This window comes from Colossoma macropomum, unplaced genomic scaffold, assembly GCF_904425465.1.
Source record: "Colossoma macropomum unplaced genomic scaffold, Colossoma_macropomum, whole genome shotgun sequence".
Classification (NCBI taxonomy): domain Eukaryota; kingdom Metazoa; phylum Chordata; class Actinopteri; order Characiformes; family Serrasalmidae; genus Colossoma; species Colossoma macropomum.
The window spans coordinates 8627512-8651880 of NW_023494798.1; the positions used below are offsets into that span (position 1 = coordinate 8627512).

Sequence of the window (24369 nt, forward strand, 5' to 3'; positions counted from 1 at the left end):
CGTTTGATCAACACACCCCATGCTGCTCAGAAATGTGGCTCAAACAATGAAACAAAACCATGAGTATGTGTTTAGACATTTGAGAGGAATTTCCCTTCATTTTTATCATTTCCCTTAATCCAATTGACTTTTCTAGAATGGTCATTAGCTGTTTATTTATTCATTTATGCATATCAATGTGTTACAATCTGTCTAAGATTTCTCTGTTCTGTCCACTTTTTGATCAAATATAATAGAATTTAGTAAATATTCCTGTCATTCCTTTTATTTTGCAATATGCCACTGAAGGCTTAACACAGCTTTCTGTAAATGCAAAATAAGGACTTGATATCAGTGCAAAAAAATATATATAATATTTAATTCTTTGTTCTCTCCTTGTTATACAAGGCAGAATCCTCTCTAAGCATCAAGATACAAATGTTCTGCCATAATAAACACACTGGGAATTATATTTTAATTTATTTATGATCTCCTATTACGTAATTGTTGCTAAGAGACTTAGTGGGTTTAGTTGAACTCTGAAGAAATTGGCTTGCTTACCTTTTATGTTTAAATCTTTAAATATATCTGTAGCATATAATCTAATTTAAAGCACAGCAATTAAAAAAATAAGTTCAAATTCATTTCAACTCTCCTTCCTCAATTAGACAAAAATGTCATTAAGCTTAACGCGCCATAAACTGTCCAGCCTGTCTCGGCTTTTAGGGTGGACGATGTGGCGCAGCGCAGGAAATGGAGTCAGTCAAGTGTGGCGGTCAGTGAATGACACGCTGACCATCCAGAGCCAACCGCAGGTGGTCAAGGCGATCCTGCGGCGAAAAGAGAAATGTTTAGTGACACTTAAGTCATTACGAAGCGCTTTCTTAATAGCTGAACGGCGAATTGTCAACAAAGACCTGACGTCATTCAGATATAGCGCCTATTAGCGGAATAACGCTGTATAAACGCCATTAGCGGGACATTTTATGACGTGCCGACAAATTAAGTGTTCAATTAAATTTTACTACTGCGTTTTAAATTACAAGTGACATTTGATTTTAGTGCAGGGGAATTCCAAAATTCCAGCATTATTAAATGGCCAAGATATAAATAACGGCGTTCAAACGCTCCAAACTTACAGTCAGAATTGTTCACAGTGGTGGTGATAGGAACCAGACGTCCACCTCTAAAAGTTATCCAAAAATAAAATAATAATAATAATAATAATAATAATAATAATAATAATAATAATGATCAATTAAAAATTTGAGAAACCTTTGGCCATAAATGTATTTCTAAAAGTATATGCAGGTTGTTCTAAGGTCAAATGACCTCCCAAGTCAACTTTATGCTTTGAAATGTTCTATGACTATTTTATCATAATGAACTTATAAAAAAATCACAAGAGTCGCTGGAGGTGTAGAAAGTTGATGAAATTATTATTTGTGTTGTAAACATCATGACTCCTGGTTCCTATCAGCACCACTGTAAAGAAATCTGTGTCTGTAAGTTTCATCACAATGAACCATTTCACATCAAACCACTCTGAATTACGTCACATCTCAATCACTGAATGTTGTACAGAAATGTTAGGCTGATTTGCGTCTAAAACTGCTTTAGCAAGTCATCTTAACAATATGAAGCCAAATTAGACTGAATTTTAATTTATACCACAAATTCACTTGAAGTTAAAGAATAAAATTAATGCTAACGTTTGGGAGCCTAATCTACTCTACACTCCAAAAGATGGTTCTCCGAGAGTTCTTCAATAATGACAATGGTTCTGCATATACCCTCACTCTTTACAGCACCAACATGGGTTCTGGTTTTGTTAAGGTGTCAAGCTTGTAACAATAGAAAAACCGTTTTTGGTGCTATACAGAACCATTTCACACATTCCTCATCCAGCTGAAGAAATTCTTCATCATAATAAGAACGCTGTAGAGCATGCAAATGGTTCTTTTAAGGTCCATGGTTCTAGGACCACTGTCATTACTAAAGAAACCTCTTGAAGAACCATCTTTTTAAAAAGAGTGTGCCAGTCAAAAATTTGGACACGCCTATATTTTTGGTTTATTTGTTTTTACAACTTTCACAATTTTTGGAAAATTAAGAAATGAAAGCATGAAAACTATAAATTCCTAAATAAATATGGGATTATTCCAACATATATGGAAATATTGACCTTGTTTTTCCAAATAGGGCTACTTAGCTATTTTGGACACTGGGCATCCTCAATGTCAACACTTATATTCGCCTGGGAAACACGCTGTTTACACCAAAATGTTTTGAATGAAAGCCATTAAGTCAGGTGTGTCCAAACTTTTGACCGGCACTGTAGACTCAATTAGCCGCATGTTATTTGCCCCGAGAGTTCAAACCCCTTAAGGAACGGCTGGAAAAGTCTCATTTCGGAGGTACGCAGCTCTCCGCTCCTGACACTGAGGAGGTGCTGCGGAAGGGGCTCGGGTGTCCTCCGAGCATAAAACTCCCACTTTACGTTTTTTTTTTTTTATGGTGCTGTTCCAGTTTCACTCAGATTTCCCTTCATTACACGGTTCAACGGTCTCGCAGCTGGCGCGCAAGGGAGCCCCTCATTGGTCAGCGCGAGCGGGGCCGAAGCCTGTCATTGGTCAGCTGCGAGAGGGGGAGGGCACCTCATTGGTCAGCTGGCCGCCGCCTCTCCATTCATGCGTACCCCTGTGCTCACACGCCTCCTCCAAATAACTCACTGTCATTCATGGTGACGGACTTTCTCATAGACGGGACTAATTATTATTTCAAGTGTGGGGAAAAATCGTTAAAGCGCGCGACTGACAGGTATGTGACATTCTCGTCTCGAGGTGTAAAGCTGTCGTGACTGTGGTGGTCGCTATTCTTGCGTTTTCTGATATGCAGCTTAAGCTGGTTTCTTATTCTTCACCTTCTTGTTCGGGCTGTCCGTTCCACCTTAAATGGTGCAGCAGTTACATTACCTACTGCACCATTTAAGGTGGAACGGACAGTTCGAATAAGAAGGTGGAGGATGGTCTTGCGAGTGCGTTAATGTTGTTTTTAGCCTATTTAAATCACTCGTTGCACTTTGCTAAATGTAAAAAATATTGTGGTATTTCATTTTTTGGGGGTTTGTGGGCGTGCTCGTCCATCCTGCGAGGCGTTTTGTCGTCGCGTGCGTTGACAGAAAGCCCTCGCCGTGAGGCATCAGTTAGCGCGCGCTTCTGTGACGGATAACACGCGCACTTTCGTGCAAGGTAAGATGCTTAAAATGTAACATAAGAGGCTGGCAGGCCCCGCGTTGTGTGTCTCCGAGGAAAGTCCACGCCGTTGGTTAACGGTCCTCCTGAGCCTCCAGCCGGCTAATTGGCTACAGATGGGGATATTCTGCGCTCTCTCTCTCTCTCTCTCTCTCTCTCTCTCTCTTTCTCTCTCTCTCTCTCTCTCGAAATTGGACGCATTTGGGAAAGTTTATGAGGCGAGGCCCGGTTCTGGCCGGCAGGAGCCCGGGGTCTAACGTGGAGGCCCCCTGCAAGAATAAATCGAGCGCATTATAAGACTTTAGAATAATTTATTCTGGAGTCAGGTAGGCTGTGGTCAGGTATGGGATCGGAATGCCACGAGCGAAAATGGCTTCTCTGCGCGCAGTGACACGCGGGAAGGTTTATGAGGTGCAGTGAAACCTGCTCTTTTTTTTTGGTATTGAAAGTGGACCCATTCATCACTGCTCTGCTAACCTCTGGCAAATAGTGTGACTCGTCACTCCGCGAGGAACCAGATGTTTTGGCTTTACGATTTAAAAAATGGGTTATCCAAGGGTTCTTCAGAACAGGCAGTGGTTATATGTGGCTAGAACCTTGAGGTTTGAATGGTACGGTGAAACTGTTCTTCTCTGGTTCAAAGAACCCATTTTTAGAACCCTTGTTTTGCTGCTGTAGAAGCCAAATATTTATGTAACGCGCACGTTCAAGAAAGTGGGCTCCTCAGTGAAGGCAGTGATTATACATAGAACCATGAACGCTCTGAATGTGTACATGGTTCTGTGCACAGGTAGATGGTTCTTGTCTCAGATGGAGACAATGGTTCACCAAAAGAACCTTTATTTTGGTACTGCATAGAGACAATATTTGCTTAGAGTGTAAGGATTGAATATGTATGTATATATCTACAAATGTTTAGCTAAATTTATTCATTTACTCATTTATTTATTAATTGCTTATTTGCTTAATTGATTGTCTAATATCAATGCCTGGCTGGTGGTCTAAATGCATTTTATTTATTTATTTATTTTTAATAAATTGCGATATTAGCTATTGCTGAAGCCTATTCTACAAAATAATTGTAAAAAAAATACACATATTTTAAAACATTATTTACTATACTCTTTACTATATAATATATTATTTACTGTTAGTATTTATTATAAACTAAATGTCATTCATTTATTTATTCATTTTTTGCTTATTTGCCTAATTAATGATATTATCTATGCCTGACTGGTGGTCTAAATGCATATTTCTATTTATTTATTTTTAACGAATTATTAGCTATTGCTAAAGCTTAGCCTATTCTACAAAAAATGTAAAAATAAGTAAACTATTTATTTATTTATTCAAATTATCATTTAGTAAACTATTTATTTATTTATTTATTTTAATTTATTCATTTGCTTGCTTGCTTATTTGCTTATATATTTATTTGTTTGCAGTAGTGTTTTAGCTCGTGCCAGTGTGCAGTGGAAGCGCGAGGAGAGGAGGGCAGAAGATGCCCGTCCCCGAACTGCCCTCTCACCCCGGACTCTGTTACACTTATTAAAGCGAAAAGTGCTTCAACATGTGCACAGCCTGAGGGGTGCTCAGCCTTAGCCCACATCTGCCTCATTCAAGAAAAACAAAGAGAGAGAAAAAGAAAAGGCAAAAGTAATAATAATAATAATAATAATAATAATAAACCACCGAGGCTGCTAGGTCTGAAATAGTGAAGTTATTCGGCTCTTTCTGCTCTGTTTCTCTTCGTCAAATAAACTCATGAACCAAATGTGGCCTCCGCTCTTTATTTGGCTGGAAGTGGTCAGTACCGGCCGGAGCGCCTCGCCCTCTGGCTCAAACACTTGAAGCATCTGCCGCCTCCATCGCTGCCGCTTCTCCTGACTGACACACATCAGGCTGCGAATATTTAAGGAATGCACGCCATGATGAGAGAAAAGCCGGTGTAATACCGCGGGGCAGGGGCAGAGAGGGAGAGAGAGAGAGAGAGAGAGAGAGAGAGAGAGAGAGAGAGAGCGAGCACTGCAGACACAGAGAACCTTTGCTGAAGTCCAGCTTGTTATAGGGGAACGAGCGAAGGACTGAACGAACAAGCGAACGAATTAATGAATTCGTTTCTGTGCTGTGGCTCTTTCAGGCCTGGGCTGTTTTATTTGAGCTAAATTATAAACACATTATCACACCAGTTGGTTATTAACGTATTTATAATACCTATAAATATAAATATATCACTGCTGTCAGAATAAAACTTTGTACCTCCATTTTTTGTCATTTTTCAGTGTTTGACATAATTTGAAAATGCCTGTTACTCTTTACATTATGTGTAAATTTCATGATGAATGGACCAAAGAAATGTCTGGTTCCATTGACTTACATTGAAAGTAAAGTATGTTTTTTTCTTTTCCTGTAAAGTTGTCATTTTGGAGATATGGGGTTTTGCTCTGACAGCGGCGACATACTGCTGCTATGATATGATTATTTATATATTTGTTTAATCTTTCCCAGGGGCCGTGAAGTGAAAGTCACCCATTTTCCGGCTCGTTGTCCCATGACCATGTTTCAGACTGTCCCAGACACTTCGTCTTACGTCAAGGTAAGACAACAACGCTACTGGCAGCAGGTAATTGGAGGACACCCACTAGAACCTTTTCAAATGATTATAACACTAATAGCAAACATTATAATTGTCAGGTTCTACCAGGAGGTCACAAACCAAATAATATACAAAGATACATAAATATGTTAATGAATAAGCACATAAATAGTTGGTAATAAACTACTAATAATACGATAATAACATATGACAATGACAGTAATAAACAAATCTATGTTTACATTATTGTGGTGTAAATCACTTTTTGTATGATTGCCCCCCGGTCTCCATAAAAGAATAAATAGAACTGATGAAAGAACAGACATACCCCAAAGGAGGGGGATACAAATTCAAGCCCAACCACACAGCAACAACAACAACAACAACAACAACAACAACAACAACAACAATAATACCTTATTTTGAGAGGTTTTACAAGCAGTGCATTCATTATGTGTCTGCTGTGCTCAGCTTTAGAAATGCAGGGCTGTTGGCCTCACCTGGTAGAATTACAGCTTTGGCTTTCGTCCAGCAGTGTTAAACTGGTCAGTAACTGCATTTTAACTTGGTGGAAAGGGTTTGGCGTGATATCTGCGCTACTCTGCATGCCTTCAAGGGTGGTGGGGGTGTCCTTTAATGTCTGTTATTACATTTGACACAATGTGGGTTTTTCACCTCCAGAAGAATGTAAACAGCACACATCTGGCTCTCACGTTGCAAAAGCTCTTCTGATGAATCGAAGCCTCTGCGCTTATGCAATGATCGCAGCCCTGCATTGTCGTTTATATGAGCCAATAATAACGTCAACAGGTCCCAGCAAGGGCTGCAAATGATGTGCAGGCATTTTTAATCATTAATGCTGTGCACACTCAGTCCTTGTATGATTTATTTGGCGGCTCGGAGCAGCGCGTTATTGTTGTCCCTTCATTCTTCGAAGTTCAGAAAGGCTCATTGGCATATTTGCAATGTAGATTTATGACAGAAGCAGCAATAGGCCTCATATATCCCAAGTACAGCCCCAGCGCCATGAAAATGAAATACCGTGCCTGCTAAAGTCATTCATTATATCTTTACAATCAGCATACTTTCCAGGACCGACTTGTTATGTTATGGAGACTTATTACCCACCCCCCACCCCCCTCCTGCATAAGGGAGCTTTTCATGCAGACTTCCACAGTGTGCAAATGCTGCAGCCCCGTGAACAGTCCACGATCTGTTTGGAGACATTAGGAATGCTGGGGGAAAACGTTTTCTTTGAAATCCCCACTTTCTCCCTCCGGACTCAATAACAAATAGCAGGCCTAGTCCATAGAAGGGGTCCCCACAAATGCTAATGCCATTGGATTATTAGAAATACCCACTGCTGAATCACCCATTGAAGCGTACCTGTGGTGTGACTGTATTTTCATAGAGAGTCGTGCAAACACTTTTAGCTCCATTAACACTCAAACACTCTGCTTTTCTCTAAATACTGACCCAATACAAGCTCCGCCCATAAATGCATTGAAGAACCATGGCAAAATCCTATAATTGAATTTGCACATAAAAATTTCCAATTTAAAAAGCTGCCAAGCTGGACTATCTTGTAGTCAAACATAGTTAGTTAAAAAATGACAATATAATTTGCTTGCTTACTTGCTATTATGTATCAAGTTGACGATCTCAAGGAATGCTTCTCTACCTACTAGCATATACTATTTATATAAAACTACATATTTAAGAAACATAATGAATATATCACATAACAGTTTGTGAAAGATTATTTTGAAAATATTGGATATATTGGAAAAAGAGGCTGCCTGTGTAGCATTGATGCTAAAGCTAACTGGAGAACTATGAGAAATTTGGATCTTTCTGTGAGTCATGGGGGACAATAGTATTAGTGTCTATATGAGGGGTCCAATAAAGATTTCGAGGGGTACCATAGGCCCCAGAGAGATTCCACCCCCATCAGTCGTTGTAGCCGAGTGAAATTAGGAAGGTAGGACAGGATAAACACCATATTAAAAAAAAAAACAAAACAAAACACCATCCGTGAGAAAGACTGGGGTTCAATTCCCCGTCCAGGCAGGAGCTCCACAAGAGACCTTGGGCAAGACTCCAAATGTTATAGTCGTATCTCTGAAACATGGTTAAAAAATGTGAGCCACTCTGGATAAGAGCATCTGCCAAATGCTAATATGTGAACATAAATAACATTCTAAAGATAGGAAATTTTAAGCTTGAACAAAAGTTTTGCCAACATTGTGTAAAGCGCATTCAACCTAGCAGCAGCATTTGGACCATGGATGGTCAATTTTCCTGGTTGCAATCAGACTTTATCATGTTCTGACTTTTCATACAATGCAACATCTTCTTGCCAGAATGAAAGGAGCCTTCAATAAGTGGTCTGCATGTTACTTGTGGCTCCAGGCCATTATTTTTCAATTTGTAACTGAGCTATCCTGGAAACCGTAGCTGTATGAGAGCAGTTGGTGGATCAGCACTGTTGCTAGCAGTTGCAGTGCGAGTGGAAAGTGGCAATAGGCCTGGCACTCCTGAACACCCGTTTCACAGAAATATTCTGGTGCATTAGAGTGAAGCCACGGCCAGGCTGTGGGCTTGTTTGGTTAAGGCCAGGCGAGACTGGAGCGCTCCAATCAAAATAAATCTCAAATTAATGACGGCCTCGAGCAAGAGGCCAGACAGCTCGCGCCTGGGCGCAGCAGCAGTCTCCATTTTTTGCCCTCGGTAGTTTGCCTTTGCCCTCTCTCTCTCTCTCTTTCTCTCTCTCTCTCCCTCTCTCTCTCTTTCTCAAAGTCCTCAAGTCTAATGAACAGTCTGAGAAAGGCGATCCATATCGAGGGCAGCGACTCGGTTAAGATAATATGTCTAATATGTTTGTTACAAAAGTGTAATTCACAATGTCTCTATGCTTCTGAGCAGCTAAATACATTTTGTGCCTAGTGTGAAAAAACATATCGCTGTTGCCAGAAGAAAACCTTGTATCTCCAAAATGGTAACTTTACAGGAGAAGGTAAAAACATACTTTACTTTTAATGTAAGTCAATGGAACCAGAATTTTTTTCAAGTCATTTTGGGTCATTTTTTTAGTCCATTCTTCACAAAATTTACACATAATGCAAAGGGTAACAGGCATTTTCACATTATATCAAAAACTGAAAAACTTCAAAAATGGCTATACGAGGTTTTCTTCCAATAGCAGTGATAAGTAGAGTTATTGCACTACTTTTTATACACTTTCAGCAAAAAGGCTTCTATGTAGTAGCAATGAAAGGTTCTGTGACAATCGTGGAACCATTTATGGTGCTATATGGAGAATTTTTTTAAATCTTTAAAAAAAAAAAGCCTATTCTTGCCAGCTTTTGTTTGCATTGTGCCAAAATTTCATGACAAATGGCCAACAGAAACAGTCCAAAATGACTTAGAACAAAACTGTCACAATGACTTACACTGAAAGTTAAGTATGTTATTTTTTTTATTGTCATTTCCTCATTTCCATTGTCGCTGCTGCTATTTTTTGTTGTTATTGATCCTCTTGCTGAGCTTGTTGCTGTTGCTGCAATGGCAGATAAGTACTCCATGTCTGTAACACGTTAGTCTTGCAGTGTGTGTCTTCTTAGAAGCTTCTGTTGGTCATGTTCTGGCCACTTGTGGGTGTCTTGCAGTAACCATTTACAAACTCTAACCCATCCCACCCACTTCAGAGCTTTTTCCCAATAGTGTGGAGCCCCTGGCTTCCCACAGGTCGTGGTTGGAAGAAATGTCTGGCTGTCAAGCTCCCAGCGTCGAGCCAGATGTTCTGTGGCTGCCTGTATAAACCAAAGTGCATCTGTTTATTGGCCTTCAAAAGTGTTTGTTACTGCTGGACTCATGATGACCCGGGCAAGTGCCACGCTGGGAGAAATGCTGGTTTGTTGCGATTTATGATAGGCTTACGTCTTATGATGAGGTTTGGTCATCAGCTATATTGAACTTTCTTGTTATGAACACTGACATTATCGCACTGCATCTTACACCAAAGGAGAACCACAAGTTTGACTCACTGCACGGCTGGACTGCATGGACCCCAACCAAAGTACTGATTAGCTTGTGAGCTTTATACAGCTAGTGCTGTGCAATTGACTCTGAAAGGGCCTGTTCTAATTCTCTGAGAAAAGAACCACCTTCACAAAGGTTCTGTCAATGGACCTGTATCCAGGCCATGACACATTTAGGAACTTTTATTTGAGTGTATGCCTACAAAGTAGAGCTTAGTACTTTCCAATATGTGCTATTGTTTATGTATCCCCCCACCACACTTATATGATATATAATATGCCAACAATAGTACATATTGCATGGTAATAAGCTGTACACTCATAATAAAGATGATTCTTCAAGGACTCTTTAGTAAAGAAAATGGCATATATGGTAATAAGATTCTACACTGAACCTTTGTGAAAAGGGTTCTATATAACAACAAAAAGGGTTCTGCTAGTGTTTTGATGTCAAGCTTGTAACAACAAAAGAACCCTTTTGGTGCTATATAGAAGTCTTTTGAAAAAGGTTCTACACAAAGCCATCTACAGCACATTCTCAATCAGTTGGAAGAGCCCTTTCACCATGCAAAGAACCCTTTACTCATGCAAAGCGTTCTTTGAGTGCTCATTGTTCTATATTAGTCCATGTTCTTTACTGAAGAATCTTGGAATAATCATACATATATATATATATATATATATATATATATATATATATATATATATATATATATATATATATATAAATTTTTTAGGCCTACTCTTTAAGAAATAGAGGTTCTACATCTAGACCTGTTCATCCATTTTAGAGAGTAGGCCTACAAGTAGAGCTTTCTACTTTCCATACTTTTCAATATATTCTATTTTTTATCTATTGCAAAGCTCCCACCCCCCACTTGTAATACATGAACAATAGTACATTTTAGAAAAAAAAAAAATAAATAACATTTTCAAATTTAAAAATTATTAAAGTAATAAGCTCTACTTATTGCTCTACTTACTTGTAGGTCTATACTCTCACAAGTAAAGATTCTATATTGGTATTATAACATTACACTAACATATATTGGTCTATACATCCAAGCCAAGATGCATTTAGGCACCTGTATTTGTTTTATGAGTTTAGGCCTACAGACTAGAGCTTATTACCTTCTAGTATATCGCTGTTGTCAGAAGAAAACCTGGTATCTCCAAAATGGTAACTTTACAGGAGAAGGAAAAAAGAAAATCTTTACTTACAATGTAAGTCAATGGAACCAGACTTTTTTCCAAGCCATTTTTGGCCACTTTCTTTTGAACCCTTCATCATGAAATGTATGTACAATATAAAGGGCCACCGGCATTTTCAAATGATGTCAAAAACTGAAAAACACCAAAAATGGAGATACAAGGTTTTGTCCTGACAGCAGCGATATATACTATTGTTTATGTGTTACAAATGGGCCCTCCTACTTGTAATACACTTTAAAAATTAACAGTCTTAAATTTGGACCTGTCCATCAAAGCCAAGACCCATGCAAAAACCTTTATTTCTTGGAGTGTAGGCCTACGAAGTAGAGCCCTTTACTTTCCGATGCTGTTGTTCATATATTACAAATGGGGGACTGCATCTTTATAGTTTGCCTTTCTTACAGCCAGGCCTATATTCTGAGACCAGTTTCAACAAACGACATCTTTGGAGGCCTGTTAGTGCTTCAGCAGATTTCTATTGAAGGCTTTTCCAAACTTTCTTTGAAACAGAATGATGTAGACCTGCTTATCCTCTGTGGAACAAGGAATATAAGCAATAGCCCCCCAAAAAGCCCATCCATAAGTTCTCAAGCAGAGCCAATAAAGCATCACAGAGTCATTAGCTCCCTATCACTCCCTTCCGTCTGGGAGAGAAAATTGTGTCTTAATTAAAAGAATGCCAAACTCTCTGTGGAGACATGACTCTAGGCTAACACATTTCATCTCTTAGCTCCTGCAGCTTGTGACAGTGTTCATCCTGTCTGCTACGATCCATCACAATTATGTCCCCCAAATTGTTGGACTCTATGGGCTGTATTAAAATTTTGGCTAAAATAAACAAACTTCATGCCAAAGAAACAAAAGGCAAGACATAGATTTTGCACCGTTACTCTCCTGTGGCTGCGTCCTGCTGGCTTTACTCCAAAGAGATTTGTGTTCAGGATTCCCCACACCCTTCACTGGTCACGGAAAAGGCTTTCAGCTCAGTTTATACAGCAGAAAAGCTCAGACAGTGCTGTTTTGTTCTCCGAGAGCAAGGCCCCCTGACTCGAAATGGTTAAACAAGGTGTCTCCCTTAATTAGGGCGAGCTGCACAGGCCCCAGGCAGGGGAAGCCTTGACCCCTAGCAGGATCCAGATGTGGGGGTCTCCAGGGGGGCCTCTCCAACCAACCTCCCCACCCCCCCCAGACCCCCAAGTCTTGAGCAGACAGGCCAGTCGACGCAGACTGTGTCTAGTCCCACTGCTGTCTCTCCCTCAGGCACGGCCCTCTCCGTCGGGGGGGGTGGCTCGAGGTCCAGGGCTCTGGTCACGTTCTGCTCTGCCTCCATGTCTTCAGTCTGCTCAGTAATAACGCAGCTGAATTGATGAGGGCTATTTCAGAAGGAAGAGAAAAAATGCCCGGGGGTGGGGGGTGGGGGGGGGGACTGGGGGCTCTCAAAGTTGCCATATACACAACATATACAAAATTAGAAATAGAGCATAGACAGAGCTTCACAGTATTCAAAGTGCAGAACTGCAGCCTATCGCTGTTGTCAGAAGAAAACCTTGTATCTCCGTTTTTGTCGTTTCTCAGTTTTTGACATAATTTGAAAATACATGTTGCCCTTTACATTGTTTCTACGTTTCATAAAGAATAGACCAAAAGAAACGACCCAAAATGACTTGGAAGACAGCTGGTTCCGTTGACTCACATTAAAAATAAAGTAGGTTTTTTCCTTCTCCTGTAAAGTTACCATTTTGGAGATACCAGGTTTTCTTCTGACAACAGCGCTATCCTTATATCACTATTGTATTTTATTTAGGTGAAAACAAAGCTCCCCTATATAGATAGATAGACAGATAGACAGAAAGACAGACAGATGGATAGATAGATAGTGTTTATTTCCATATATTTAGATTTATTTGTCACCTATATAACACCTTTATAACATATATGTAAATCACTGCTATATTTCTAGCATTTAATGGATCTAATATCTAAACACTAGCATTGCATGAATAAACACTGATAATCCTAATATTATTCCTTAGATTCCCTCAATAGCAAGTCTAAACAGTCAGTAAGTACAAATGTCAGGAAAACAGCAGAAAACAAAAATATATATTTAAATTCAAATTCAAATATCTAATTTTTCAGTTTTTAGCCCACGCTTTGGACTTTCATTCTTTTCAGGAGACTCACTTTCAGTATTTTCAAAGAAGTCTTGAGGGACATTTTTCCACACCTCCAAAGTTCAGTCTTAGAAGTTGGTTGCAGTTCCTGCTTCTCACAACCCAAGCAATCCCAAACACAATCAGTGATATTGAGGTCTGGACTGGTTCTGAGAACATCAGCAACATCTTTATTCAATTTGCAGATTTTATCTCTTTTGTGCATTTCCTTTTCTCAGTAAGGGTTCGTTCGTAGCGCTGAGTCATCTTCTCACAGTGGAAAGATGGACAGAAACATGTGGATGTTTTCAGATCTGAAGCAGCTTGATTTTCTTTTATCTCTCAAAGATGAAAGCTTTAAGTGCTGTTTATTTGATGGTGAGAATTTTGGTGGTCTACCAGGCGTTGCAGGTGGTTGTTAGGAGTCCCATTTTCGGTATCTTTTCATCATTTTTTGACCTCCAGTTTTGGAAATTCATTGTTTTTTCATTAGTTTTTCTTAAGAAACTAGTGAAAAAACAATGAGTAAGAAAGTGGACTTTCGTCTGTGAATGACTTCCAATATGAAAACTAAATAGGGTGGTTTTATGTATGTATATATACATATATATAGCCTGGTCTTCAGTCTTCAGTGTGAAGCTATATCCACACTACACTCGTGGTGCTGAAAGTCGTGCAGTAATGCGACGCAGAGCAGATGTGCGCGCGGTGCGGAGTGCACGGCGTTGCGCTGCTGCTCCACAGCTCATTCACTGCGGGACCTCAGCGCACGAGCGAGCGGGGAAGAGGAGGAGAGCAGCGCGCGCGGCGCAGGTACTTCCAGCTTTCACTTCTCCTCAGCCCACTTACACTTCCTCACGGGTCTCCTTCGAGGAACAGGGCTGCATCTCTCCGCGGGACAGCCGTAAACGAGTCAAATTTAGGCGGAGAAACCGCGCGTGATGGTCGCATTAAGTTCAGCGAGTTCATGAAGAAGAGCTTTCAGCGTTTGCAGCTGCAGCTGCAGCCGGCTGGTCTCGCGAGATTAAGGAGTTACTGCAGCCTAATTATCACAGATCTCCTACTTTTACTCTCCCAAAGTCTGTTTTAAGTGTATCAACAACGTCTTAATCTCACTCTTCAACGAGGCAGCTTAGAAAGAGAAGGCAAGAAAAACAAGCACACTTAAAAAAGACAGTTCTTCAAGGGTTCTTTAGTAAAGGGAATGGTCCTATTTAGAACAAAGAGTTCTAGAACTGTTAGAGAGTTCTTTGTTTGGTGAAACTGTTCTTCAGATTGATGGAGAATGTGTTAGGGTTCTACATAGAAGCTTTTTGAAAGTGGTTCTATGTGGCACCAAGAAGTGTTCTGCGATTGAACCTTTTTGGTGTTATATAGAACCATGTACAACACGTTCTCCTTCCATCTGAAGAACCATTAAACCATGCAAAGAACGATTTAAGCATGTAAACAGTCCTATACACACTTTTAAAAAGACAGTTATTCAAGGGTTCTTTAGTAAAGGGAATGGTCCTATTTAGAACAAAGGGTTCTAGAACTGTTTCACACTTAAAGCGTTCTTTGTTTGGTGAAACTGTTCTTCAGATTGATGGAGAATATGTCACGGTTCTATATAGAAGCTTTCTGAAAATGGTTCTATATGGCACCAAAAAGGGTTCTGCTATTGTTATGATGTCACAGTAGAAGAACCTTTTTGGTGTTATATAGAACCATGTACAACATGTTCTCCTTCCATCTAAAGATCCATTTCACCTCGCATAGAACCATTTAAGGATGCAAACACTTATATATACACTCTTTAAAAGATGCGTTTTTTAGTAAAGATAATGGTTCTTAAATGGTTCTTAAATGGTGAAATGGTTCTTCAGGTTGATGGTGAATGTGTTATGGTTCTATATAGCAGCTTTGGGAAATGGTTCTATATAGCACCAAAAAGGTTATGTTATAAAGTCAAGCTTGTAACAACAGAAGGTCATTTATTGGTGCTGTACAGAACTATATACAACGCATTCTCCATCCATCTGAAGATCCATTTCACCATGCAAAGAATCACTTTAGCATGCAAACAGTTCTATATACACTCTTTAAAATGATGCATTCTTTAGTAAAGATAATGGTTCTTAAATGGTTCTTCAGGTTGATGGAGGATGGAGGTGCTGTGCAGGGTTCTATATAGAAACTAAAAAAATTGATCTGTCATAGCACTAAAAAGGGTTCTACTATTGTTACAATCCACAGTATGACAGTAGAAGAACTTTCTTTTTAAGACTGTAGAACCCGTGGTTCTAAACAGGATCGTTACCTTTACTAAAGAACCCCTGAAAACCGTTTTTTAAGCGTGTACATGAAGCGCTGGACTCCGTCCTGTAAATATTTCCAAGCAACAAAAAAAGAAAAAAAAAAACTTTACAGAGGAAAGAAACTCCATTGTTTTCGAGCCTTATCTCCTCTGTCCAGTATCCTGCGTTTCTGAGCGCAGTAATGAAGGCAGGGCCACACAAACACACACACACCCGCACACACACGCACGCACACGCACACACACACACACACACGCGCGCACTCGGCTTCCTTCTCCAGCGCAGTGACTTCACTTCCCAAAACGCAGCAGCAGCCGAGAAAAAGGTCCGTCCGGTGTAAAAGAGTGCACGCGCGTGTGTGCGTGTCTCTCTAGCTCTCGCTCTCGCGGCCGCGTATCCCGGGCTGGAATTAATTGAGGCTCGTGTCATGTCCGCACCAGCGCCGGACTCCGCTCGAAACGGGACGAAATGGACGGAACCATTAAGGTAAGAGGGAGGGGGTTCGGACCGGACGGGCTGGACCGAGCTTTGGTCAACTGGGCGCTCAACGGCTGGACGCGACCAAAAAAACAACAAAAAAAAACAACCTTCCTTCCCCGCTACTACTTCTTTTTTCCCTCCTCGAAAAAGTTTCCCTTTTCCTTTTCGTCTGGGTCGAAAGCTGAAAAACAGGGATGGGGTGGGGGGTGTCGGGGGGCGTTCGGATGGAGTTTATACACACACACGCATACACACACGCGGGAGAAGAAGCGCAGTGTGTAGAGACGCACATCTGGGACGAAATGAAATGGAGGGATTTTAATGGACTTTTGAGCGTCTGGAGCTTCGACCCGCACTGAAAGCGCCGCACGAGGTTGGCTGGACTTTCTTCAAGCGCGCGCGCGCACGCTTGCGTCGGCGGCGAACGCAGTTTTATAGCTAGACTGATAGCCTCTGTGGCTCCTGAAAAGCCCCAGCACTGGCGAGCCGAGCTGGAAGGCCACTGGGCGGCGTGTTGGCTCGGTCATTATGGTCAGCGGACGGTCTGAAAGACTGGACTTTCTGGTTTGGTGGTAATGTAACGGCGGAAAATGTTGATATTTAGCCGCGAGACGGTATCAGTGGGAGGCTATTGGCCAAAGGAAAGGGAGTTCTGTCTGCTGCGGTTACGCACTTTAGATTGGATATAATTATCTTATTTAATAAATATCTATATTGTATTAAAGATGGTTCTTCAAATGTTCTTTCATAAAATAATGACTCTATATTGCGCCAAAAAGAGCTCTTCTGTTGTTACAATGTCAAGCTTCTAACAGCTTAGAACCTTTTTTGGTGCTATATAGAACCCGTTTCAAAACGCTTCTAAATAAAACCATATACAGCGCTGAAGAACAGTTTCACCATTGAAAGAACCATTTAAGTGCTCTTGGTTTTATATAGAACCGTTGTCTTTACTAAAGAACCCTTGGAAAACCATTATTTTATTTCATGGTTATTTGCATGTTAAAATGGTTGTTTAGACTGATGGAGAATGTGTTGTTTGTGGTTCTATATAGAACCATTTTCAAAAAAGGTCTATATAGAACCATATACAGCACATTCTCTATCAATCTGAAGAACCATTTCACCATGCAAATAACTATTTAAGTGTTCATGGTTTTATATAGAAACGTTGTCTTTCCTCAAGAACACTTGAGGAACCAAGAACCATCTTTGTTTTTACATTTCATGGTTATTTGTATGATATAATGGTTCTTTAGACTTATGGAAATTGTGTCATATTTGATTCTATATAGAACCAATAGAGCCATATACAGCACATTCTCTATCAATCTGAAGAACCATTTCAATGTGCAAAGAACCTTTTAAGTGTTTATAGCTTCAGATTGATGGAGAATGTGTTGTATGTGGTTCTATACAGAACCATTTTCAAAAAGCTTCCATATAGAACCATATGCAGCACATTCTCTGTTAGTCTGAAGAACCATTTCACTATGCAAAGAACCTTTTAAGTGTTTATAGTTTTATATAGAACCATTGTTTTTATTAAACCCTTAGAGAACTATCTTTTTTTGGTTATTTATGTAGTAAAATGGTTCTTCAGATTGATGGAGAATATTTCACCATGCAAAGAACTGTTTAGTGGTCCTATATAGAACCCATGGATCTAAATAGAGCCATTGCCTTTACTAAAGAACTCCTGAAGAACCATCTTTCTTAAGTGTGTACTCTTGAACCAGATGGGCTGCTTAAAAAAGCAGAGTGAGTGATGGAAGTTGAAATGAATGAACGTCAAAGTTATGACGTTTTATTTCGTATGACGAGGGGAACGTGTGCTTAACGTTAAGTGTATTCTATGCTGTTCCCCTCTGGGGTCATATTAGTGGCTTTGGGTGTGGTGTATGTGGCCAGAATGCCTCAGATTGGATCATCTTTGCCATTTTTTGAGTGCTTTGAGAGTTTAATAAGTGCTTTGGATAGGAAGTTTATGATATATTGCTGGGTATGTTAGGTTACAGGTATGTTAGGATAGCACTGAAGATTTTGCCTGTGAAATTATTATATTATCTTCTGAATTATATTACAATTACAAGAAAATACGTTTAACGTACTACAACATTAGCCTCTTCTTTGTGTTATGTCATCATTATTATTGTTATAGCCCCCTGTTGATGCTTTGTAAGTGCTTGCCTTGTCTTACATTTGAACTAAACATGTATTTAACGCTTCTCACTTACTATTAACCTCAACCCAAAATCTAATCCTACCCTGTTAGAAATAAAGGTTCTGCTCAGGAACACTTTTCATTCATGAAGGTACAAACAATGTAAATGTGCCCTCAAAGGTACAGCAGGCGTTTTAAGGTCCAATTGTGAACCTTAAATAAGTTTTTCCCAGGTGAAAAGTTCATATTTGTACCTTTTCATAATCCAATGTTTTAAAACAGAACAATAAAATAAACCAGACGGGGTGTGTGGAGTCAGTACAACTTAGACAATATAATTTCAGTGGATTATGGTTCAGTTATGTTCCCTGACTAAAGGTACTGAGATGGACCCTTGAGGGTGCCACCCCAGTGACAAGAGGGGCACTGCCCCAGTGACAGTTTCATACCTTTATTTCTGAGAGTGTAACCCTAACCCTGGTCCAAAACCTAGCCCTGGTGCTAATCCTAACTCTAATACTGTTTGATAGTTATTTGAACATCTGTAGATAATCTGTTCAAATAAATTTGAGACCATATGGGTATTATTAGTAGTATTATTATCAGTAGTAGCTGTAGTAGTAGAAGTACTAGTACATTTGTTATTGCTATTTTTGTTGTTGTTGTTGTTGTTATTGTTAGGAATTTGACCACTTTAAATGCAGTGATAAGCATAAGATAAATATTTAGCATATCAAACCCGGCTGTTGTGTCTTTGCTATTTGGCTGGGGCTCCATCCTTGATTGAGTTTTAACCGTAGGTCTCTACAGTGCTACCCATCACAAGGGTGTGTGTGGGGGGGTCTTGAAGCCATGGGGTTTCCTGTTCTACACAATCTGGTTTCCTGTCAGGTTTCCTCTTCCTCCCCAAACAAAGGGCTGGAACTCTCTATGTATCACCACCTTGCATTGCACCACACTGGGAATACAGGGAGCCCGTCCCAGGCTGGAGTTGCCTCCACACTTAACGATTCCTCAACTGCAGCAGTCGCCCAAGTCACGGGCCTCTGGTCCAGAACTCTCGGGTGGAAAACAGAAACACAGGCTTTTCTAGTCCCAACAAACACCCTCGTAATGCTTCCATGTTTTTGTGTATGGGCCCGCTGTTGTGCGAAGAAGTGTTGTAGGCGCTGCTCACTGTAAATTTACGATGCCACACTGGCGCAGGCCTGTGGTTCTGCTCGGACGAAGTGAGCTTGTGTAGGCACGGCTAATTTATGGTCTGAAGAAAATGGCACTTTTGTGAACGTTTTAACCTCGTCGTAATGAAAAGCTTGGTTTCGTCCTTTTATTTATTTATTTTTTTACTCTGAGATCACCCGTCTATATAGATGTAGGAATGCTTCCTTTTGCCAAGGCTGCATTGTGTGTGTGTGTGTGGAATTAGATTTTCCTATTTTTAAAAAAACCCTCTGTAATCTTGGGAAAGCCTGACTGCCAATCACGAATTATATGGTAGAGCCTGATATGTCTCAACATAAGTAAGGCACAGGCATCAGAATGCTAGCACTGGGTCTTATCTGGCACCATAGTGGCATTCCTTCACCCTGTCATACTTATCCTTAACCAGCCCCGCTGCTGTGGGCCCTCCGATAGTGTCCACAGATGCTGCACGGGCCCTGCCGATCAATTTGACGGCGCCTGTCGAGACGTCCAAGAAGCCAAAGTAAAACCGTGGGCTTCTGAATGGCGCTTGAAGTGTTTATGTGGGACGACTGCTCTGAAGCTGTGGCAGCAGGCCGTGCTTTGGTGTTCTTCATGGTCCCAGCTGCTTCACATTTTCTGTAGTGTCACGTTTGGCTTGGACAATTCACTCAGCTGAGGCTCCGAAGATTTGCTCTGCCGAATGCTTAATGCTGCTTGTGACCAGATCCCAAGAAAGCACCCGACTAGCAAAGCAGACATGATTCAAGAGAATATCACGAGTATAGAGCCGTCACAATCTTACATTATTAAAAATATGATTCCAAAAAGGGTTTTTGGAGCAATGTTAAAGAAAGTTGGTCAATCAGGATGTTTGATTTGGCCTCTCAGGAAGTTACCCCAACCCAACCTCCTCACATAATGAGGGCACAAACATATTTTTATACTACACTGTTAAAAACAAGGTGCAACAACATAGAAGAAACACATTTGGTTCCCTAATAACCCTTCAATGGATGTGCTTTGGAGAATCGTTTTGTAAATGAGAGAAGAACCTTTTTAGAGTTCTAAGAAGAGTCCAGAAATTGGTGTAAAACCTTTACATTATGAGAAGGTCTTTAAAACTTGAAAAGGTTCTATATATTTACAAATCTTTCTCAAATATTTCTCAAAAGAGGTTCGTCTATAGGATCACTCAGAGAAACCTTTTATTTAAGAACGTGTAAATCTTGTTCTTATTTGCCTGTTAAAAATATAGCTTTTCAGTGTTTTAGTCAAAAAATATAGTGCGATGGTATATAGTCATTTTTTTAAAAACTTGATCTTTACCTAGCTTTTTGTCTTTTTGGCCCTTGGTCCTTGACAAATGTTGTACTTTGACCTCCCGAAAGAAAAGATTTGGGCCAGTGCCAGACTGGAACCACTTTTGATGCCCTGAACAACCATTCAGTGGATGGTTCTATGTAGAATGTGTGAATGTGAAGGTTCTTTTTAACATAATTGAACTTCCATATATGTAAAGGTTCCAATATTGCATTTGTAAGAGTGTATTGATTATTATTTTTTTTAGTTGAGTAATCAGAGCTTTTAGGAAAGCCAGATAATAAGAATAGACTGAACTGAATTTTAACAGACCATGCAGAGGTTCTGGTTAAGTTCTGTTTCCTAAGCTAGTCAGTAGACTTTAAACTTAAAATATTTATTACCATCATGCAAATTGCTGATTATTTAATTCATCAAAAATGTCGATATTTATTGATGGGTTCATTAAGTAATTGAGGTTAATTGACCTAGACTCCAGTCTATAGTTTAACCCTTCAACCTGGAGAATCACTGACATTTGGAAACCCTCTGCGTAAACCCTGGATAAGAACGTAGCTCTATAGAATAGGCAATTGTATTCCTTATTGTATTCTTGTATGATACAGGGTAGCTGCTGTACCAAATCTAGACATTAACAGGTGCAGGCCTTTGGCAGGTGTTTATGTCTTATTAAAGGAGCAGAAGGAAATCTGCTCTATTGTTTTGGCTCATGCAGTGGACCAAGTTCGGAAGAAAAAAAAAGAAAAGAAAAGAAAAGAAAAGCAGAGGAAATGGAGCAGGAGTCAGGGAAAGATGTGAATGAAACGTGAACGTTTGTGTATGACTGAGCGTTGGCCACAATCGTGCCAGGCAGCAATAAGAGGATGAGCGCCTGCATGTGTAGACACTGCAAGGCTCCGGAGGGGCCTGTCTACTCCGTTTGTTTTCTTTAATAAAGCTACATCACCCCAGCTGAGCTCCTGCAACGAGGTCAAATGTAGAAATGACCTCAGAGCCGTTACTGTGCTTCTGTTCTGCCTCTCCGAGTTGCTCGTGTTTGAGCCGAGAACAGGACAAAGAGGCAGCTGCATTTTGTCCTTGGTTGTTTTATGTTTCAAAGCTTAGGTTCATGTTAATGTTCTTATTTTCTTTGATAATATTAAGTATAATAACTCTACTAATATGTGATTCTACTCATTTTAAAAACACTAAGTTTCTGCTAGTGCTCATACGGTAATTGTTTAGTGCTAGTATGTTAGCACTAAGCTAACACTGGTGCACATTTCAAATTTGAAGTTTGCAACAGATATTTCATATTTGACAACAGACATATTAACATATTCATATTAACTTTTCTTTTACAAAGCCCTGGAATTGAGCTGCCACCACTGTTTTTCATTTCTAACAAACTTTATCAGACTATCACTCATATCTGCAGTCAGTGACATATATAGGACTTACAGAAGGCTTAGGCTAACTTTCTGTCTTATGAACTTGATCCTAACCTTTGGAAATTAATGACTGGTTAATTCCTCTGTCACTTTTGTAATTATGTTGCTGGTCAAAGTGCTGCTTTAGGCCTTCCGTACAGCTCCTGAAGGCCTAACCAACGAAAGAGACTGCTTGGCTGTATCTACTTAGATTCCACAAAAAAAAAAATCCTTTTTTCAAGACTTTAATTTTGTTTCCAATCAAGATTTGCAATGTTTAGTTCCCAGAACCCATTAAGCATTCCCCAAAAGCCTAGAAGGCCCAGAGGGTTCCTCATTGGCTCAAATATATGTAATGAATCCACTGAATGTTATTCACAATTTCTTGCCATTTTTACTCAATGTGGTGATGCAGCATTTCCTCTCGCACCCTCCAGGAGGCGCTTTCAGTGGTGAGTGAAGACCAGTCTTTGTTCGAGCCTCCCTACGCTGCTGCCGCCCCCCTGCCAAAGACGGACATGACGGCGTCCAGCACGCAGGATTACGGACAGCAGCACAAGATCAACCCTATCCCTCCACAGCAGGAGTGGATCAACCAGCCCGTCCGGGTCAATGTAAAGCGCGAATACGACCACCTCAACGGAACTAGGTAGAGTATACAGGACTGAGTCTGGGCCCACATTGCACTTAACCTCCTTGACATAATAGAAGGAAATTTTGATTTTGCGTCATAACCAGCAACATTTCAAATAAAACACAATTTCCATTTGAATGTAAGAAGCATGTAAGTCCATTAAAGCATTGCAAGTCATAGTATTTCTTTACCCCCTAAAATCCCTGGCTTATTACATACTAAGGCTCATTATTCAGTAACTACAGGGACTTCAGTGCAAACTGGCTGACCTATTTATACACTGTAATCCCACATTTTGTTTTAACTCAAATAAATTAAGCCTGTTGTACATAAAACGCAGTATATTCCACATGTTAAACTATTTTAAGTTAAGGGAATGTTCTTGATAATTTCATACACTCAAATGTTATTTCTGTGTTGAACTCACTTATTGCTATTTAGTTTAGTCTGTTGCCATGGCAGTTTTGAAACCTCACCTTCAAAACATGATGACATTTCTGTTGGTTTTAATTGTTTCTTTTCCATTAAAGTTGCTGAGTGAAACTAAGTAAGCTGTAAAATACAGTTACATGTTTGTTTTGTTAACACAACCTTGTTGGATAAAATGTGCTTCTTTCCCATTGGCTCCTGGCTCCATCTATTTGCATATTGGGTGTTTCTTTCCATTTGTTTTACTCACCATCAGTGTGTTTTCATTCCACCATTCCATTCCAAAATTTTAGTCATTCTAACTCAGGTTTTCAGAACATATTACTTAACTTTTTTAAGGCAACTGGTTTACCCAGTTTTTTTAAGTAAATTCAACTTATCCGGGTTTACAGTATAGGTTATAGAAATATGTAATAAAATGCCATTTAAAAGGTTTAATCCCTTTGTAAATGACAAGAGAGTCAAAGACTCTAAAAACTCAATAGTATCATCCTGACAGACCAGTAACATGGATTTGAAACCACTAGTGGTTGCTCTAGATATCAGATGAGCCGTTGACCCTTAGACCTGTATGGTTATTACTACCACATTATTACTTTAACACTGTATACTATATCGCTGTTGTTGGAAGAAAACCTCATATCTCCAAAATGACAACTTCACAGGAAAAGGAAAAAAAAACCTACATTACTTTTAATGTAAGTCAGTGGAACCAGACCTTTTTCCAAGTAATTTTGGGTCATTTCTTTTGGTCCATTCATCATGAAATTTACATACAATGTAAAGGACAACAGGTTTTTTGAAATCATGTCAAAAACTGAACAACGTCAAAAATGGAGATACAAGGTTTTCTCCCGACAACAGCGATATACAACATTATGCTAAAGTGTCTATTTCCACTTGTTGAATAGTTTAACTGCATGGAAAAACCAGTGAGCATGTGTATCAAGAGTATCTTGAGCATGTTCCTCCATGAAATTTTCCTTTTTTACACCTCCTTTCCTCCCTCCTGTCCCCTGTATCCCTTGTGGACATTAGAGAGTCCCCTGTGGACTGCAGCGTGGGGAAATGCAGTAAGCTGGTGAGCAGCTCCGACACATCACAGATGGGTTACGGAGGCTATATGGATGAGAAGAACGCCCCGCCGCCCAACATGACCACCAATGAGAGGAGAGTAATTGTCCCCGCAGGTGAGAGTGCATTGTAGGAAA

General features: G+C 40.0%; 1 protein-coding gene across 7 annotated transcripts in view; it reads left to right on the forward strand.

Annotated features, from left to right (window-relative positions):
• The first annotated feature begins 2697 nt into the window (after nucleotides 1-2697).
• fli1 (Fli-1 proto-oncogene, ETS transcription factor) overlaps nucleotides 2698-24369 on the forward strand; it is a 49938-nt gene continuing 28266 nt past the window's right edge. Inside the window, exons 1-4 of one of the 7 annotated variants that reach the window (XM_036584650.1) lie at nucleotides 2698-2799; nucleotides 5745-5859; nucleotides 22533-22744; nucleotides 24197-24348. In XM_036584650.1, coding sequence (XP_036440543.1) covers nucleotides 2720-2799; nucleotides 5745-5859; nucleotides 22533-22744; nucleotides 24197-24348 — 559 coding nt within the window. In that variant the 5' untranslated portion in view covers nucleotides 2698-2719. Of the gene's footprint in view, nucleotides 2800-3172; nucleotides 3231-5744; nucleotides 5860-15828; nucleotides 16024-16174; nucleotides 16391-16461; nucleotides 16590-22532; nucleotides 22745-24196; nucleotides 24349-24369 lie in introns of those variants that run through there. The other 6 variants (XM_036584651.1, XM_036584652.1, XM_036584653.1 and 3 more) reach the window with 6 other exon arrangements.